This window comes from Trematomus bernacchii, unplaced genomic scaffold (genome assembly GCF_902827165.1).
Source record: "Trematomus bernacchii unplaced genomic scaffold, fTreBer1.1, whole genome shotgun sequence".
Taxonomy (NCBI): domain Eukaryota; kingdom Metazoa; phylum Chordata; class Actinopteri; order Perciformes; family Nototheniidae; genus Trematomus; species Trematomus bernacchii.
The window spans coordinates 3,442,822-3,463,118 of NW_022987720.1; the positions used below are offsets into that span (position 1 = coordinate 3,442,822).

The window sequence follows — 20,297 nt, forward strand, 5'->3', positions numbered from 1 at the left end:
TGCAGACATACTATAAAATCACAGTTAATAGACCTGCATCTGATGATCGCAGTGTTCTGGCGGGTGTGTAGTTTATTGAGTCAGCAATGTAATAATGGCCACTTCTTGCTAAATTTACGATGAGATGAAAAACCGGACTTGACCAAACAAATCACGGAGCTCTCAGCAGAGGACAGCCGGGGACGCTCCCGCCGATATCAGAGATGTCCCTGCTATGTGTGGGAGGTAAGAGAGGACATTTAAGGGCTATGTTTGATGTCTTTTAAGTATCACCTGCTGGGGTTTAGCTGCTGTCCTGTGCCTTTTTTAATCGTTTTTTTACGTCCCTCACTTCCGTTTCGCTTCTCATTTGCTAGCTGAACAGCTGATCAGAGTGGTTTCTTGGCCCGATAGCTTGTGTCCGACACCCGGCCGATTCAACATGTTGAATCGGCCGGGTGTCGACCGTGAAAGGCCAAATAAGGCGTGTCACGGCCGAGGGTTCGGGACACACCAAATTGACTTTGGGCGACAAGGAACCCGTTGTCGCCAAACAACGCAAGACGGCCGATATCGGCCTGGTGTGTAGGGGCCTTTAAATGCATGATCTGTTTGGTATTTTGAAAAGAAAAAAGTATAAATATGCCTTATATAGGTATGGTCCTACACTATATTATTCAAATATAGCATGATAGGTCCACTTTAAGCTTTAACTCAAGGTCAACATGCTCATTGGATTCAGGGCCTATAGCCGGTCTTCTTGAGCCAATGTAGTCTGCATGTGGATCTGTTTTAGAGATCATGAGTTCCTCTAGTGACCTCTCGTCCAAGCTAACTTAAAAAAAAAAAATGTAACCAACCCAACCCTTATGCCCATAGGCTGTGGGCTCTTGAGTCACATGAGATTCATTTTGATGTTGGGAGTGTCTCATGATTTAGAGACGGGGGATCTCCAGTGTTCACGCTCCATCCTAAACCTTTAGTTAATTAGCCCACTCCATCTTCAGAGGTGTCCTAGAATCAGCCCTAACCTCTAGTGAGTACGTATGTAAGTAAGTAAGAAAGTAAGTAAATAAGTAAGTAAGTCAGTCAGTCAGTCCGTCAGAGAGTCAGTTCGTAAGCAAGCAGCATTCAAGCAAGCAATCAAATAAGGAAGCAAGCAATCAAGTAAGGGAGGAAGGAAAGGAATGAAGGAACGAATTAACGAATGAACAAAGGAACAAAGGAAGGATGGAAAGCTTTACTTATTTACCACATTTCAGAAGAAACAGCTACAAATGCTTCAGACAAACATCAAATGCAGATAAATTCATAAAAACAGTTTACAATAAAAACACAGAACAATGAACCTGTCTAAGAACAAATGCACATGGTAAAGGGACCTGTCTAAAACAAATGTATTTGCCTTTCGTCTGCTCAAAGCGCTTTGAGCCGACATTTATCCATTTACACAAACACATTCATACACTAATTTATAAACTGATGATAGGAAGCCGAACCCATATCAAGATGTGGTATATTCACGCACACTGACACGCTGTCTTCTGGGACAAAATGGGGTTCATTGTGGACTGGAGGAGGATCGAAGCTCCGATCTTCCGATTAGTGGACAGCCCGCTCCAACTGAGCCACAGACGCCTGGCCAGAACATGACAGAGCTGAAATCTAAGTGAAATCTTAAATTGAAGTTCAACTTTACTGTCATGTGTGTAGAAAACAATGGAGTCATTGTGCTAAAAGGCTCTCTGCCTTACGTAAAGTCAACGCTTCAGTTTTGTATGTGTGTGTATTGCACCATGGCATTATACTATAGTATAAAGTAATGTCAAATAGGATATGCAAATGCAATATTATTCTATTTGCCAAAGACTCAAACACAGATAAAGGAATTAACATGTATTAACGTTAACTTTTAGTTTAGTATATTAGGGCAAGGTAGCTTTCATTTTTTAAATGATCTTAGAGCACATTACATTAAAAAGAAACCAATGTGTTTTACATTTTAAAAAACACCAAGCACATCCACAAGGTTGTATTACGATCAAGAAAATTGACAATTGCTCCATCAATATTTGCATTACATGAGCATCAACATTCAAAGTGTACTGCTGCAAACAAACCATACGTCATCTCCATCTGCAAAGTTGAGTTCTGAAAATGGACGGTTGAAAAAAACCCAATCTTTTGCCTTCACACTCTCTGAAACCTCTGCAGATTGATGAGATGATCATATTTGTTTACATGGCAGCTGGTTAAATGGCAGAGTCTTTGTCAGGCAGTGATTCACACACCCTGCGCAGCCTTGTCCGGGGGTTGCATTATTATTAAGAGACATCCACAGGGACATGAATTACACTCCAAAGAGCTGTTTGAATGCATCATCTCCATTTGTTTTGAACCTTTATTTGTCCACCTGCATGCTCTTTTTCTATTTGCATTCATGCCAAGTAATGACTGAAATTAACAAGGAGGTGCAGAACAAACAACACATGCAGCGAAGCGGCAAATGGAGGTTTAAGTGGCTTAAATGTAAAGAGGCTTCGACACTTGTTTATGAGGGAAAAAGAGAAAATGACTTTCTGAGTCTGAAAATCTTGGATTTCCTTATTGTGACTAATCTGTAATTCACTACCAAGTATAGTGGTACTGGGAACATGTGGTATCAACACAATATATATAACATTTGAAATCTATCTTATTATATTCATTTATTCGGGTAAACAGATGTGCAAGAGAAAACTCATGTTACATGATGAAAAATGCATAACAACAGTTTAATCATCCTGCAAACCTCTTGTGAAATACTCATGAGGGTGGAGACATGTAAGAATATTTGTGCAGTAGAAATAAATGGGATTTTAGTTGGGAAAGAAAAGAAGGATTTGTTTTTATTGGAAAAAGTGAAGGAGATAATTCAAAACAGTTTGATAGGTCATTGGAGAAGGAGCTGTTCCTCCACAAATAAAATGTTTAATAGGTATTTGATATGTGTATTATATAACAGAAAAGGAGTTGACAAATAAATCATTACATTCTTAACAAACAATACATTGCCCTAAATACTTTTGGGGAAAACAATGTTCATTATGCAACGAAGTATTTTTATTTATGATCACACTGCAGCACGCAGCAGCTTCCCCTCGTTAAGCAGGATGGATAGGCCTTCAAAACCCGCTTTAAGATATTCAAAATGTGGAATATAGAGAACAAGGCTTCTCTTCATTTCTTCCCCCTAAATACATTTCTTTTTTGTTACTGGACCCTGTAGTCATTTTAAAAATGAATACATGCCAGACACAGCTCTATCTCATGATTCAGTTATGCGCCCTGTTTTTTTTTTTTACGACAAACTTGACTTCCTAGAAAAGAGAAACATATGGGCCCAAAATAACCTGGGCCTTTTCAACAATGAAAGGGTTGAATAACACAAATTGTCATGTATAGTAATCGTTAAAGCAACAGTATAATAATAATACTAATTGTCTATGTTTTTTTCCATAATTGCTGGCTGTTTTTTATATTTCTTTTATGATAAGATACGTTATTGCTCTTCTTTTAAAAATATATACTGTACACATTATAGCCACATTATAGTTACTGATATTCTTTACTTTACAAAGAGGACATGTGTTTCCACAGCCTGCGCATGCTTAGTCACACATAGTCAGAATTAAATAATTGAGTTACATACATTACATGGAATTTAGCTGATGCTTTTATCTAAAGCGACTTACATGCACATACACTCAATACCGTAGAAAAGCGTACGGCAATTTGGAGTTAAATATCTTGCCCAAAGCCACATCAGCAGGTTGACGGCAGAGGGTGGGATGAGATTCATTTTGATGTTGGGAGTGTCTCATGATTTACAGACGGGGGATCTCCAGTGTTCACGCTCCATCCTCAACCTTTAGTTTTTTAGCCCACTCCATCTTCAGAGGTGTCCTAGAATCAGCCCTAACCTCTAGTGAATAAGTAAGTAAGAAAGTAAGTAAATAAGTCAGTCAGTCAGTCAGTCAGTCAGAGAGTCAGTTAGTAAGCAAGCAGCATTCATTGAACAAAGGCCATTAACAAAAAATAAAACAGCCTTACTCATGATGTGTCATGTTTTCATAACTATTAAAATGACACATTTGACATGTGGTAACGGTACTACTTTGGCCTAGTTTGCATGTTGGCATGATGTAACAAGGGTACCTGTGCCATATCAACATTTTATTGGCAGTTACCAAAATAGCATTTACAAACAAGCCTTTCTTAAATTCGAATCTATTCATGTCCTACTCGTTATTTAGAGTAGACCCTTTGGACTTTCAAAGACACAGTAGAGGCGGGATAAATGAACACATTGTGTATTTTAAAGAAAGGCAATGAATCATTGGCAGATAGGCAGACATTGCCTTTTCTTGTGCTCCACTCCAGTTTTTCTGCAGGGTTTCGTCCTTGTATATCTTTCCTTGAAAAAATAAACCTCCCTTATAGAGAAAGAGAAAGATGTATAGCACTTTGTAACACATGAAAGGAGAGCGGTTATCTTTTCAAATGCATGGCCTTTCCCTTTCTAAAGCTGTGTGTGTGTGTGTGCGTGCGTGCGTGCGTGCGTGCGTGCGTGTGCGCGCGTACTTGAGTGAGTGAGTCAGGTCTTCCTAATGAAGTTTCCACACAGAGGAACATGCACGACTCGCATTTAAGCGCCGAAAAACAATCCAATCAGTCAAATTGATTTGAACACTTCACGTCTACCCTTCCCTTTTCAAAGGATGTCGTTTTTGGCATGAAGATGTCAACGACGGCTGACCTTTGAGCGACTTAGAGACGGAAATATTCGATTTAATCACTGCAGCTGCTTTTTCTTATTGATAACGTTAACCTGCACCAAAGAAATGTACCTGAGATCCATAAAACATCTAGCCATTCAGGATATTTGTAAGATTGCAACTCACCCAGAGGAAGAAACATGAGGAGCTAGTTAACTACATCACTAAAGCTTCACCTGTTGATGTGATGACGTGAGCGGCACCATTGATTACAAAGTGTGTGGGAGGACTTGAAACCCTTTACCATACACACTCCCTTCCATCCAGAGAGGAACAGGAGACCCCTTACCTCGATCACACCCAGAGGCCTTGAGACTCCGACCTCCACACTTCGCGCGTCTATAAAAAGAGCTTTCCTCCTCTGAGGAAGCAACAGCAGACCTTCTCCTACTGAGCATTTCCTCACAGAGCACAGAGACAGCAGAGGAGGAGGAGAGGGATCCCAGTTAAGTGTCGCCACTCTGGAAGATCTGTGGACAAACGGAGAAAAAGCAAGAATACAGGAAAGGAACGCTTTTGGAAAAGGTAAAAACTAATTGTCTTAAACTTGTCAGTGGATGTTTTTTTTGGCATGACACAAAATAGTTTCTGGTTGTCGTTAGCTTCTTGTTTTTTCTGAGCAAGTATTGCATTGATTACACACTCTTACATTATTTGGGATGTTTTACATGTACAGCTGCATTTTCTCTGTAAATCATAATTGTTGTAGATGTTTGTATTGTATAGTTTCACCTCAGCTTGTTGTAGAATATGCACAGTTTTCTTTGCTGACATTTCAATTGCTTTTCATTGAACAAATCTTCCATGAACAAATCTAACTAACAGACCATTTAAATAACTCTTTAGATTATGAACACATACGGTTTGAATCTATTTTGATCGCAGCTCTCTGTTATCAGATCATGCCTGTAGAGAGCTGAGTGAGTCATACTGTAGGAAGACTCTCTGCCAGAGTTACAAAGATGATGGCCCACCAAGGAGTCGCTCCTTGGAAAAATAGAGAAGCGAGGAAGAAACCAAAGGATACAATTACCCAAAAAAGGAGAGAAAACTCACTGCGCGCAGAGACCAAATGTAAAACCTTAACAACTCAAAACAAGCGGTTAAAACGAGTATCAATTTTGTTTTATTTGTCTCCGTTATCCAGTATCTTCAAATGAAATCCTGTTGATAAAGTCGATGGTTTTAACATGAGAAGCGAGTGATTAGGATGTGATAATAAACAAAGCAGCAAGAGATGAGGGGGGGGGGGGGGGGGGGGGGCGTTTGCCTGGTGGAGATGCGTCATAAAGGAAGTCATTCAGTGCTGCTGAAAGAATTTGTTTGTCCATCTTCCTCAACAATTAAAGTAATTTATCTGCACTGAGTGCTTCTTACAACACCCATGTGTTTTCTTGCAATGTATGTGCATGTATAGCATTGTCCTTGAAACAGCACAAATGTTGGCTGGCCGCTCACAAAATGACCCTTTCACCTCACTGACCTTTAACTGTTGGCTCTCCCTATTGCGCCCTCTTTTTACTACTTTTAAAAAAGCTGAGTGGTTACAGCGCGTGCATAACCACAACATATTTGGATGGATAATGGCCCTTGTGGCATGTCACGCCCCTCTCACACTAAACGTCTAAAATGCTAAAAATAATAGTATTTTCTTTTAAGCAAGCCTTTCCCTGCGGCGCCATTCATATTTGCTTTCTCCTTGACCTAAAAAACAGCTACATCCCACACAGTGATAACCAACGTGGCCCTCATTTCATGTTTATTATGTTCATAAATTAATCATACATTGTTCACAGTAAAAGATTATGTACAGCCAATTTAATGTGAAACATAACTGAATAGATTGACAGCTGCTCTCCTTTTTTGAACAAAAGCTACTTAATGAGTAGTTATCATCATCATTTTTTGACGTCAGCCGTGTAAATCAAGACTAAAGTTGAATTTGCCAGGTATGGGTTGGAGTCATAATCCTTTGTTATCCTGTCCTGTATTGAACTCTGAGCAGCTACTTTTTCATAAATGCTGCCAAACAAACTCACGTTGTTTAAATGAAGACGTCTGTTGTTTATCCCATGTCTAACTTTTCATTCCATGCTTCTGACAGCACACATTGTTTTCCAAACAACAACTCAGTGGCTTATTTTTGATGAAGCATCACAGACTGCAGTGATCAATACATGGCATTTGCTTTGGCTGCCTCTCAGAAAAAACCACTACCATGTTTTTCTAATCAAATAATATTAGTGTGAAGTGTTGTATACAGGAAAACAAGTGGAGGGCCCAAATGCAGTCCAGCCAAACAATACGTTAAGAGTTCAGAGATGAATTATGAAACTGAAAACGCAAACACGGGTATAAAAGATAGACAGAAGTACCAAAAAAAGAATGAATTTTGATCAATCCCTACTGAGATCCATGTCTATTCTTTCTCAAAACAGTAAATCTGTAAACATCGTATTAAAACTCTATAAAATATAAATATGGATAAAGAAAAAAACAAAGACCCTGCCCTGCTCGCCAAGCACTGATTATTTTCATAGTCACGCACGATCGGAAACCACAAACCTCAATCGAGCCTCCTTTGGGTACTAAATCAAAACAATTTATGGATTTCATTATCTTCCATTTTAAATAAGATTGATGTGCTGCAGATCTCTTCAAATGCAATGAATTTGGAAAAGGAATGTGGATGAATTGCATTTGAACTCAGGGCTATTATTCAGCCGTGACACATGCTGCAAATCAACCAATTACAGTTGTTAAAGTGTTGAAACATGTCAAGTTATGTAAGGAAGTAAGGAAGTGTTATGCAAGTGCAATCATCAGGAGAACCTTTTGTTCCCAAAAGTAACAATTTATTTCTTCCTATTAAGGCAAGAATATGTGACTATTGGGACTGTTAATCCTCTTCAATGTGCTGAGGACAGTTCCCCATAGCCTCTCTTGTTTATCTGTCCTCCACACCAGGCTGAAGATGGTGTGTCTATGTTGGTTGTTCGTGGTGGTGATGGCGTATGTGTGCGTCCCCGGGTTTGGGTCAAAATGCTGGGAAAGCTCCATCTGCAACGACCTGAGCAGCAAGGGAAGGATACTGGTAGGTCGAACGGCCGGCTCTATCATCTTCATTCTTGCCTTACAGTGTTTCCTCTTTGTAACTGCCACCCCTATAGCAAAGCAAATGTATTTCTAACAAAGATTTCACCTAAAGTAGTCAAAAGTCCTTCCAATAGGACCCAGACTACACAGAAAACAGAGTGAAAGATCAAATAAAATAGCATGAAAAGAACAATTTTAAGCTTCAAGGTTCATCCTTAAATCTGGAAATAGCAGTGGACAAAATAATCTTTTGTTATGGTTGTTTTCTTCCACAAATAATCCATTTGAGAGATAACAGACAACAAGGCTGTACAAATATAATTGTTTTGGCCTTTAAGAAAAATCTGAAGATGTCAACGAGGACTCTGGGATATTTTTTGGGGCATTTTTCCTTGTTATCCAACATCTTATGGACCAAAATTGAATCAACAAAGAAGAGGTTGTTATTTGCACCAATGAGAGAAAGTCTAATATTTCAGTTTTTCTTCTTTATCTTAAAGATTTTGTTTGAGGTTTTTTGCACATTGATTTTCTCAATGCTGTTATAAAGGGAGTCCATGAGGCCTATTTATTTGGTGACTCAGATATGAAAGAATAAAGCATAATTATGATCACAAACAAGCATCCGCTACTATTATCAGTATCAAACCAGTGTATTTTACACCCGTGTATCATCATCACCTCTTCACATGACTCACAGTTTTCAATGTGTGTTGATGTTTCTCTTTGCTTCCTTCCACACAGGACTGTATTCACCTCTGCATGTCAGTCATTCAGACTGAACTCCCCCTCAGTCCATTGGCGTTGAAGGTGAATGAAGACGATGACCTCTTGCTCAGCATCATCCTGGCCACCCTGGTGTCTGAAGACAAGATACCAGGGTCATATCTGAAAGACCACAGCGATGAGCGACGCTCCTATTCAATGGAGCATTTCCGCTGGGGCAAACCCACTGGTCGTAAACGCCGGCCTGTCAAAGTGTTTGCCTCCAGTCCGGAGGGAGGGGGCTACTCTGGGGGCAGTTTCCCCCGCCATGTGCGCCGGGAGCTGAGCGGCAACGAGGATGAAATGAGGGGGCAGCTGAATGGAGGGGGTCAGATCCAGGTGTTGCCAAAGGCGAGAGTCAGCCCTGAGTCTCAAGCGTTGGGCCCGCAGGAGAGGAAAGATGGGACCTATCGGATGAGTCACTTCAGGTGGGGGAGTCCGACTTCTAAACGTAATGGCAGCTTAAAGAAACAGTGGGGGGGGAAATCTCGGCGGCAGCTGACCAAGCTCTTCAAGAACATTATGGTGAAGGATGTGCAGAGGATAATGGGCTGAATGTAGGATGGAGGCGAGAGAATCTAAAAGCCATTGCATGTTAGTATCCACAGGTCTTTATTTTAAACTAACTTGTCACAATCATTAGCATGAATGTATTTTCTGGGTCTCATTACAACCTCAAATAAAGAGAAGAAACAAAGCAGTTTTTTTGTTTGATAAATATAATAATGCATCCAAAGCCTGCCGGTCTGATTTGAGATTTGTTGTTTTTCTTGTGGGAATCATCTTTATGTGTTGAAGAAGAGAGCATGCCATTCCATAGCAAGACGTGGGTGTGAATGAAAGCTGTTAAAAACATATATCCAGTTTATTTACAGAGTTGTATCTTTTTGTAAATTAATATAATATTAAAGATCATTAAGTTTATGGCAAACAAATTATGGGGTTTGACTGATTTTTTATTTATTAAGCACAAAAACATGCACTATATGGATTTGTATCCACCATTGATCATTGGCTGGTTGCATCTTAAAGCTCTGGAAAGTAACATGTTCAGTATTTTTGAAATAACAAAACATAATTTCTTTAAATACGTATTATAATATTAATGGTGACAAAAGTGGAAGGCTGATGACTTACTGTATGGCTCAATTTAGAATGGATTTGTACTTATTGTATTTTAAGCAAATGTTAAGCATTTGTCAGTCAGGAAATAAGCCTGGCAAAAAACACATTAAACAAATATATATTTTCCTACCTTACATTTTTAGGCTACTCCTTTCATTTCAATACTACACAATAACTGGAAAAGCTAAAAAAAAACAACTGTGAACGAGTAAGAGAAACAGTAGGAGAAAAGACACCACTAAAACACATGATACATTTAATTCTGAAAAACCACTCCTTCAGGTGACAGTACTGATGCAAGTATTGTCACAGTGACATAACTCAGTCATTACAGGCAAGTCAAATAATAACACGACAAGCATTGTTAAGGAAACCTAACATTAATGATTGCTTAATATGTGTTGACCTCTGCAACTGACTCAGCACTCCAGCATGTGTTTGTTTATTTTTATTGTACTGTATGATGATGCATGATGATGTTACGCAGATTCAGATCACATTTGAAAACAAAATTCCACTCCATGACGCTTGCCCAATTGTCAATAACAAGTAAAAACAGAAACAGATCAGACTATTTCTGGATACAGACACATTTATTGTACACAACGGCAACATCACAAGCATGCAAAGTCAGGTTCTGACACTCATAAGGCATTTTCTCCTTGTAAAAGCTGCCTTTGTCACTAGGGAATCCAGTTTTTAAAGTGCAAAGTTCACAGAATGAATAGATTTTTGACCTACAGCACTACGTTGTAAACAGATCTATTAACGAGACATTTAATGACAAAAGTAAGATTTGGTTTACCGTTAGTCAATATTACCATACACTATGCAATGACAACAAGCACTCTGGTAGATTTACAGATCTTCACTGCCAAGATGCTGAAAAGACTTCACAAGGTGTCGCTGGAAGGTTTTTAACAGCTGCACGTCGCTGTAAGATGAATTGTTCTTTGTTAACATTGTGGAAAAAGTCACTGGAAAAAAAACTGTAAACTGATTTTGGTCTTGGGTAATGACGATATACACACACACACACACACACACACATCTGCGTGAGTGTTCATACAGACGCATGATTAAATACACACACACACACACACACACACACTTCTGCACTAAAATGGTAAACATGAACAGATCTGATACAGTGGACATGAATATACATACAGATGACACTACATAGTAAAAGAATTGGAGCGTGACACAGAACGGACACCGTTACATTAAACATGGCTGCAGCGCGACTCACGCGCCATGCAGATAGTTCACAGAAGCGCAGAAGCAGAAGAGGGGGGGGGGGGGGGGGGGGGGGGGGGGGGGGTCGGTCTCTCACAACATCACAATACTGACCATCACAGCACCACAACAACAACAGAAGGTAACCATTTAAAACACAAACGGATCTGCTACCAACAGTTGGGCTGTGTTAGCCAGGCTAGTGGCAAGTTATTGCCCTTATACTTTGCTTCGATACCTGTGTGTATGTGCACACATGCATAAAAAATGGCTTTTAGACTTTAATCTTGCTGAATGAGACAGGTGCACTGCTTGGAAGCCGCGGCAGCGTTAGCAGCGGTGTGGCATAAGAACAGAGTGCAAACTTATTCCAGCAGGACTGAGAATGTGATGGCAGCTCTACAGGTCACAATGGTGCTAAAAACCTGTCTGGTAATATGTGGCGAATAATGAAGTCGATTATTTCATTAATTCTTTAGCAGGACACGTTTCAGACGTCACTAGTGTGATAAACTGGCCTCAAGACGATGGAGATGTTTTCTTGTGGGCTGTTCAAACCCTTGTCAATGAACCTTTTTGATTTCATGTGTTGCTGGTTTCTACGGAGGTCCCGAGAGGCAAGTAAAAAAACAAAAACAATCGTATTAAATTACGTATTTTCAAATTCTGATGTAAAAGATTTCCCTCCTGAGTTTGTGAAGAGAGAACAGGTGAACATCCAGGTTTTGCCAGGGTTATATTTGCCATATATGGCACGTACAATTAGTTTGTGTTTGTTTTAATACTCATTTAGCCTACAGGTAGAAGAAGTGCTCCATGTTTTTGAATAAGCCTAAAATAATTCATGCTTTCTTCCATGTGAGTTTTAATGTCTTTGAAAATACAAAGTACATATATTGTGTGTTGTTTAAAAAAAATGAAAGATTATCCTGGTTCACCTTATTTGAACTGTTCATTAACACAAACGTATGTTCAGAATTGGAAACATGTATCACCAGAATTTGGATTATCCCCCTTGCCTCTCAGTGCTCCCGTATGTAACATATTGAAGAGTTTACAAACAAATCTGAGTACTATCTAAGTAGCTTTCTCCCTCATCTATGGACACAATCAGTGCAGTGGCAGTCTAAAATTAGAATTAATATACAGTTTATATACAGTACACACACCAAAGAATCCCTACTCTGTACATCCGCTTATAGATTTATATATTTCTCTGTATATACACATTTATATGGAAAGGAGAAAATAAAGGATCCTTATTTACCCTCTAGTGTTTGATCTGGTAAACATCACAGTAAACACTTCAGAAGATAAGTGTGGTCATGACTGTGAAGCAGTGTGTGTTTCTGTGTACGTTTGAACTCGAGTCACCTGCAAGGCACACTCACTTTGGGAGGATAGCACAAAGATAAATCATTTACATCACGGATAAAAACAATAAAATAACGATATGAAAGAAAAAATACGGAGGTGCAGGAAATAGACGCCTGTCCTGAAAGAAAAAGCACTTTTGGCTAACACTAAAAAGGCAAAATAAAAAAAATGGTAAAACATTCAAAAGAGAGCTGAGTAACATGGGATATGGTAAGGATTAGCGTCATAGTTGGATACATCTGTCCATATTTCATTCAAACATAAATCAAAATACATCTTTTACACATATGCTCTCTCCGGCGATAAAAATCAACCAACAACAAAACAAATAAAATATTAAAAAAAACGGTCAATCTAATTTTCGTGATCAACAGTAGTATGGCACCCTGTAAGGGACAAACAGGTGGAAAGAATGTCCAAGTTGTAGTGCTATCAAAAATGTCCAGTAACATGGCATGCAACAAGTCAGTTCATTCAAATGAAACAACTCTCAGTGTGCCACCTATCGTCCCCTCGCAGAACTTGGCAATTTCAAATGTTAAAATCCAACCACAGGAGATTCTACAGACATCGAAGGAGACGCGAGGGGAATAACAGACACATAAAAGTTGGTTTTACTGCTGCATGAATCGACATAAATAGCCGGCTTGTTTTGGGCTGCAATCACACGGAATTTCAGATGACTATGTTGATCAACAAGTAGCTTGTTCTTGAGTAGACTGTGGTTTTTTCTCCTCATCCCCTGTGATCATGTGATTCCATGTAAAGATCGGTATCCGCCCCCAAAAAGAATTCCTCGCCTGTCCTCAAATGTGAAATAGTTCTGTAACTTCCCTTTCTGCGCTAGTAAACACAGAGGTCAGGAAACTTCATCTCGTAGAGGGGGACGGATCGACTCTGGCTTTGGCCGTAACCTGATGAAATGGTTCCAGATGGGCTGGGGGGGGGTCTGCACGGGAAGAGGAAACATCATCAGGAGTCAATCTTCACCTTTTAACAATAACACAGCGAGGCTTGCGCAATCATGTTTTGATAGTCTTAGAAATATGTCAAACATCCATTTTAACGACGGTGTTTTTGCTGGACTGAACTACAGATCTATTAAACGACCCCAGGCGGTAAAGCCCTCCTCTGCCAGGCTTTAGCCAGAGCCAAGAGACGGATCACATCACTCCAGCTTCAGCCTTATTACCCTGACTCCCATTGTGTTTTAGAGTTTTTAAGGTTGAACCGATTACTTTAAAAGCTCTGCATGGCCTCTCTCCATGTTTTATGTCTGAGCTCTATGTACCGTACGCCCAGTTCTTTTAGATCCCGTCCCAGAGGCAAAAACTAAAGGGGACAGACCGTATGTAGTCAGAGCCTCAAACCTGCCCCAGGGAATCAGGTCGCCTGAGTCAGGAAACTGCTTTATGGATTAAAAGCAAGTTCCTTTTTGGAGACCCTTTCCTCAAGTTAATAGAAGTTACATTTCCTTTTCTTTTTCCTATTCCTTTTCCAAACTACATTGTTCTTTACACCATAATGTTTTGTATCTGTTTCCTCTTAAATCTGATGATTTGCGACACTTTTGTTGGGCTGCTTTGAATAATTATAATATCAATAAAAATGAAAATGTAATATTATCAGCCATCAATGTCACTTTGGAAAAATACTGTTTCATTGGAAATATACCAAAGTGCCGTGTCTTACCTGATTGTAATCTCAAAGATCTGATTGAGTTTGCTCTGGAGTAGAGTGGCCTGGATAGGACAAAGAACATCATGTCAGACCATAATGCCAAACTGAAACAACAATAATCAAACAATATGGGTTAAAGGAATGTGTTTTTTACCCTGGCACCACAGTGTGCAGCTATCTCCTCGAAGGGGGCCTTCTGAAACTTCTCCACCACTTGTCTCCTCCGCTCCCTCTCCTGCTCCTCCATACCGACGCTGTCCACTAGAGGGAGACACAAACAACCTTTATGTCTCTATTCTGCACCATGCTGAACTAGATTGTGTGTTGAAAGTGACAGTTTGGCCTTAATGCTTGAAGGATGCTTCTTATTTCAGTAAAGGAAATCACAATAATTGTAATGTTGACGTACCGATGGCATTCTTTAAGGTTTCAAATGTGATCTCCTCTGCTGGCGTCCTCTGCGGAACAGAATAAGAACAAAGGAATATCAAGCACTTTTCATTTAACTCGAACGTCCTTGTGTATCGGTACATTTAAGTTCTTGAAGATGGCATTGTTGGAAATGCTTTTTGCCTTTACCTCTTCTTTCTCTGGACTGTTTCTGGACTCCACCTCCACCTGCAGTGAGATGGTCTCTCCGATGCTCTTCCTCTTGGACAGACGGTCCTCATCTGGACACGGAAAAGAAAACAGACATTTCTTTTAATCCAAAGGCAACATTGAATGCGTCTAATCAGAATAACACAGGCTGACGCGATCTGACAAATGAGTCTAAACATGAACTAGCGCCCTAAGGCAATGCCTATCAATAAGTTATAGATAGTCAAGGGGCTTTTCCTTCAACTCAATGATCCTGGCTCTAGCCCCACAGCTGAAGAACAGTCTGTCCTGATGTAGTGTCCTTCAATGAATCACTAAATCCCCGCGAGCTGCAGGAGAGAAATTCAGCTCTCCAATTCCATACAGGAATCAATAAAGCACCAACTAAAAGATTTAACACACTGGCAAATGCAATAGACATTATCATTATATACTTTTAAAGAATATCTCTTCTTTGGCACAGCTGACTTTTAAACACGATGTATGCTTTTAACAAAAGAAAGGTTTTGTTGAGACCCTTACCAGTGTACTGGGGGACATACGGGGTAGCCAGTCTGTCTGTGTTATACCCACTGCCTCCGAGGACCTCAGTGATCTTGGACTGGAGGAACAGAACGTCCCCTTCCACCTTCTCCAGTGAAGAAGGCAGCCTGGGGAAAGAGAGAGAGGCGATTTAAATATTTATATGTTAAATATATAAACATGTACTGACATATTTGCATATTCAAATAGTTAATTTAGTGTATGGTTTGCAAAGATTCAAAGGATGTATTGTCATATGCTCAGTAGCTAACAGTGTAAATATGGCAATGGAAATCTTAAGTCCCAGGCTCATCCTATCAATACAATATAATATATATAAGACATACAACTAATTAAAAAATTGCAATAAGAAATTTGAAAAAAATTGTGCAAGAATATCTAGGCAAGACCAATGTGCAAGTAATGCAGATAAAGTCAACTATATACATGTCAAACAAATATATACAAGAAACTAAATGTTGCAGAGAATGTTGTTGTGTACAGTGTACAAGTATATAGTATATATACATGTACATAGAGTCAGATACATTATGGAGTACATACTTGGGATTATCAATGAAGACATCCTCAGGCAAAAGGTAGCTCCGTTCTTTCTGCCTCACCTCAATCACCTGAAGGGCAGAGAAAGGATGCGCTTTAATTAAACAAGGCTCTCTTAGTATTCACACGTCCGTTGACATGTTGAGAGAAGAGCCAGACCTCGTGTATGTGCTGGCAGAAGGCTGGGACGGTGGTGAGTTGGCAGATGAGGTTGAGGTAGGCGGCGGCGATGGCGTGAACAGCACAGCGGTTATAAACAGGAAGCGCCTCGTCAGTGGACAGAGCCAGGTCCTGCACAGGAAACAGGGACAAATACCTTGTTAATAAAATACCCTCAGACTTGGTTTTTATTCATCTTGGACTGTTTCCACATCTTGTGTCATTTATTGTGAGTTTTACCACCTATCTTTAAAACTCTATTTTGGATTCAATGTCCTTTTTTTCTAGATATGTTATGGTCTTTATGTCAAAGCACTGTGAAAGGCTTTTTATTGCCACATTCATTTGTATATAATGAGACTAAATATTGTAGTGCAGTGTTAGAAGATTACTTTCTGGGAGTGTTACGGCCAATTTCAGAATGATTTCCTGACTACATAAATACATGTCTCTGAATAGATTTTTGCACATTTTTATGTATCCCTACCTCTCTTCAAATCTACAAAGCCCTCTTCTTTCAAATAGAATATACTGCATTTGTCACATATTGCCATATTTCCATTGCAATATGTTTTTTAGTTTCTTTTGTATATTTATATTTGGAGTAAACACTTGTCTTTATTCTTTTTTAATGTTCATTTTTTCTATATTTTCTTTTTATAATCACTCAATTTTTAACAACTTATTTTCTTATTTTTCTTATGTTTGCACCACCATACACCAAAGAGAATTCCTTGTATGTGTAAACGTACCTGGCAATAAACTTGATTCTGATACGAGTAAATATCATTTGACTGACTGCATGTGTTTCAGTACCTGCAGGGCGAGCGCCAGGCGAATCAGGTCCACCACCACCTCCTCGTTAGCCAGCTCCACGCTGAGGAGACCCAGCAGAGCGAAGAGAGACTCGTAGTGCTGCCCGCCACTGCTCGGCTCCTTACAGCCCAGGTAGATGTGACGGTACAGCTGCTGGCCGTGCTGAGAGGAGGAGGATGAGGAGAGAGAGAGAGAGGGAATCAAGAGTCTGAAGGAGAGGCTACTCTCTTCATTGTTTTCAGCCAAGGAGCCCATACAGCAGGGGTTTTCAAAGTGTGGGAAGGTGAGCCTCCCCTCAGAGAACATAAGAACAGCCGCGCCCCCCCCTCCCAATTATTATTGCTATTATTATTATTATTGTTGTTGTTGATATAATGCAGGGGCATTCAATTGCATTTCAAAGAGGTCCAGTAAGAGAACATGTCATTAAATGCTCTGTTTTCGCAGTCTACCTTCCGCCATTTGAAATTACTCCGACTGTTTCTCTCCTCTCCTCTCGTCTCTCTGTGTGTGTTTGAATCCATCGTGCTGACTCACTGAATGCACCGATTTGATTGGCTGAGTAGCGTCACCTCCTAAAAACATTAAACAATAACTTTTTTTAAACCTTTTTATCTTTATGTTTTAAACATATTGTATAAAACTCCCACACTACTTGGACTATTCCTTGCACCCCTCTAGAATACGCCCAAATGGTCTCAACCATATTGCATCAGTAACGTGCACTTGTTGTTATAACAAGATCGCAAGTCGAGAGATCGACACTGGTAGCGATCGGACAATTGAGTGTTGTTCAGTCTGTGTGTTGTGGAACATGCGTGTGCGTGCATGAAAATATACCACACACCCAATTACAATAGCATGTTCAATTCACTACCCTGGAAGTTAATAAAGTTGGAACAGCCTGTGGACAGCCGTTCTTCCTTGCATGTCAGTCGCCGACACCTTCTTACAGAGGACAGGCAAATCTAGCTGCAGCACGACCCGTATATTTTCGCACGCCGTGTTCTCAACACATATTTCTTTAACATTTTTAACATTTTCAACATCGTGGGTACATCCTTATATGCTCCCGGCAACACACTGAACGTCAACTTTGCCTCCTTATTACACTCAATGAGTCTGTGTCTTTGATGCACACAGGAATAAACGCAGATCATCCTCTGGCTGCAGCCTTGACCGGCACTTGCTTTTGATCAAAGTCAATGCAGAAAACCCGCACTCACACAGGTGGGTGGAGGTGAAGGGAATGAGCACTTTCACAGCCTTTTTGGCGAGGTGGGGGAACTCGGTCTCCACAGACAGCCAAAAGTGTGCAAGTGACACTCGTCTTTTTCTCGTTATTTTGTTTCTCACGCTGCGCCTCCCCTGAAGCTCTCTGGCACCCCCCAGGGCAGGCGCGCCTCACACTTTGAAAACCGCTGCATTAAACCATGAGCAATCAAGTATCAAAGGTGTAATACTATTCGTTAAACTATAAAGACTTTGTAACAAAAAGTAAATATGATCATTTGAAGGAATTAGAATATTTCATGAGCAATGAATCATTGAATTGTGATAATGCATTTCTTTATCTAAAGTCATTACTGCTGGTTACTTTTCAGTAGACTGTAGGGAAAACACGTTCATCAGCTCAGCTTTTAAACTGACAAAGCTTTTACCTTTTTCATGAATAAGTTGTCCTGCCTGGAGCACTTGTCGACTTTGAGCTTGAGCACAGAGATGTCTGAGATGATGCTGCAAAGAGACAAGGCACAATGATTGACTGTTAAGTGCTCAAACACACTAGAAATAAAGCCTAGAATAACACACACACACACACACACGTACCTAATGTCGGAGAACTTTGCTGTGTTGTCGTGCCTGTCGATGAGACTGAGGAGGATCTGCAGAATCAGCAGCCGGAGCTCTGGGTCCTCGGTGAGGGAGAAGGACAGCAGCGGCTCCAGGAAGGAGCTGGGCAGCGCCGTCAGCATGTTGGTGGTCTGGAAACCAGCCGTCACCTGAGACATGGATGGTAACAAGTTAGTAGAGGTTAACACATACATCATTTATATTCCTGCTGAAAATAAGGGTGTTAAATCTGCTTTAAACTACCCCATGAGAGTCAACTGGCTGTCATTTATGGCTTCAAATGGGTTTTTCTAAGGGAATTGAAATCGTCCTTGCTTTGAAAAATGGCTCAATGGTATGATTCCTTCTGTATACTTGGAAGAGATAAGGAATTGTTTATAGCCGAAATGAAATTCTCAGGCCATAAGAGTGCTGCCCAAAACACACATGGTTTGTGAAAAGTAATTTTCTCGAGGGCTGAGATCAAGTTTGAAGGATGACAGCTACTGAGGAGTGTCACCTTGACGTATTGTAAATGCGATAAAAACTACTTGTGGCGCTATTATATAAAGTACTTTCTTAGAGTGATAAAAAGCACCAGTAACACAGGGAGGCTTCTCCTGCTTAAAAGATATGTAAACACTATTTTTTGTATGATTAATAATGCAAAGCTGAAAACGTACCTGGACCAAGGACTTCAGTAACATAACCTGGATCATCCTCGTCACCTCGGGCCTGCAGATGAAAACAAATGAAGATATATGAAAGAGAATAACATAAACACATGCAGTATTCAGTTTACTGGGCATACGCTGCACAAAGAGAGCATGTGTTCGTGAGAGATTTGTGAGTAACTCACCCAGAGCCTATGGAAGTGAGAGCTGGGTGAATCCCAGGGACGGGAATCTTGCCCATGATGAAGAGCATGACCTCTGACCTCTGGTATGTCGGTAGTGTGTTGGCAAAAGAACCTGAAAGTTAGAACATTTTTGGTGAATATTTGTGTGTTTGACGCTTACTGGCAGCAGAGGTCTGCAGCAGAGGCAGAGGCAGAGGTCGCGTTAACCGAACATTTTTAGTCTATGACGGATTTTTTTTAACGATGACGGAAAAATCTGAAAGCAGTCCGTCATTTTGACAGATTAGAACAAACTCGGAACAGCGACAAAGCTTCCCCGCAGCGAGGCTCCGGTGTTATGCCGTGTTATGCATGCCTGCCAAAAAGGAAATGATATCGTTTCCAAACCGTACTTTGCCGTACAAATCATTGAAATGTCTGGGAGTTTTTGTTTTACGCTGTGCGCGCTCCCGCGAGGTGCAGTGGGCATGCATAACACCGGCGCTAACAATTCACGAGCGTGCGTCCCCATCCCCGTCCTCTGTGTACAGAGTAGACCGACGGGTAATCATGGATTTTGACGAAAATGTTACAATCCTGTCCGTCAAAATGACGGGCAGCGAAAAAGTCTAGCGCCACCTCTGACTGGCAGTGAATGTAGGGGGATTACTTTAGTCGTTGTTATTGCTTTTTCTGTTGTTGTGTTTTTCGTTCTTTCTCTTTGTATATATAATCAGTGCAAACCATTGTCTCATTTGTATATGCTTATACTTTGGTTCCTATGGCTAAATGATAGCATATTGTCATTGTGTAGGCACTTCTTTAAGTTGTAACGTAAAACCTTGGTTATGCGTTGTAGAAACTTAATACAAATATTTTTGAACATAAAA

The 20,297-nt window shown here is 40.3% G+C and overlaps 2 protein-coding genes across 4 annotated transcripts in view; one reads left to right on the plus strand and one right to left on the minus strand.

The window, feature by feature from the left end:
- Nucleotides 1–5,078: 5,078 nt before the first annotated feature.
- LOC117492085 (pro-opiomelanocortin-like) lies at nucleotides 5,079–9,592 on the plus strand. The gene is made up of 3 exons (XM_034142243.1): nucleotides 5,079–5,321; nucleotides 7,764–7,890; nucleotides 8,637–9,592. Exons 2-3 carry the CDS (start codon nucleotides 7,771–7,773, stop codon nucleotides 9,210–9,212), a joined length of 696 nt encoding a protein of 231 aa, XP_033998134.1. The 5' UTR covers nucleotides 5,079–5,321; nucleotides 7,764–7,770; the 3' UTR covers nucleotides 9,213–9,592.
- Nucleotides 9,593–10,021: 429 nt separating this feature from the next.
- LOC117492580 (protein EFR3 homolog B) overlaps nucleotides 10,022–20,297 on the minus strand; it is a 34,411-nt gene continuing 24,135 nt past the window's right edge. For all 3 annotated transcript variants that reach the window (XM_034142913.1, XM_034142914.1, XM_034142912.1), the window contains 13 exons: nucleotides 19,429–19,540; nucleotides 19,253–19,304; nucleotides 18,567–18,739; nucleotides 18,398–18,473; nucleotides 16,737–16,898; nucleotides 15,921–16,052; nucleotides 15,765–15,832; nucleotides 15,201–15,328; nucleotides 14,658–14,749; nucleotides 14,488–14,536; nucleotides 14,233–14,339; nucleotides 14,091–14,140; nucleotides 10,022–13,347 (listed from right to left, as the gene is read on the minus strand). In XM_034142913.1, coding sequence (XP_033998804.1) covers nucleotides 13,242–13,347; nucleotides 14,091–14,140; nucleotides 14,233–14,339; nucleotides 14,488–14,536; nucleotides 14,658–14,749; nucleotides 15,201–15,328; nucleotides 15,765–15,832; nucleotides 15,921–16,052; nucleotides 16,737–16,898; nucleotides 18,398–18,473; nucleotides 18,567–18,739; nucleotides 19,253–19,304; nucleotides 19,429–19,540 — 1,307 coding nt within the window. In that variant the 3' untranslated portion in view covers nucleotides 10,022–13,241. The remainder of the gene's footprint in view (nucleotides 13,348–14,090; nucleotides 14,141–14,232; nucleotides 14,340–14,487; nucleotides 14,537–14,657; nucleotides 14,750–15,200; nucleotides 15,329–15,764; nucleotides 15,833–15,920; nucleotides 16,053–16,736; nucleotides 16,899–18,397; nucleotides 18,474–18,566; nucleotides 18,740–19,252; nucleotides 19,305–19,428; nucleotides 19,541–20,297) is intronic.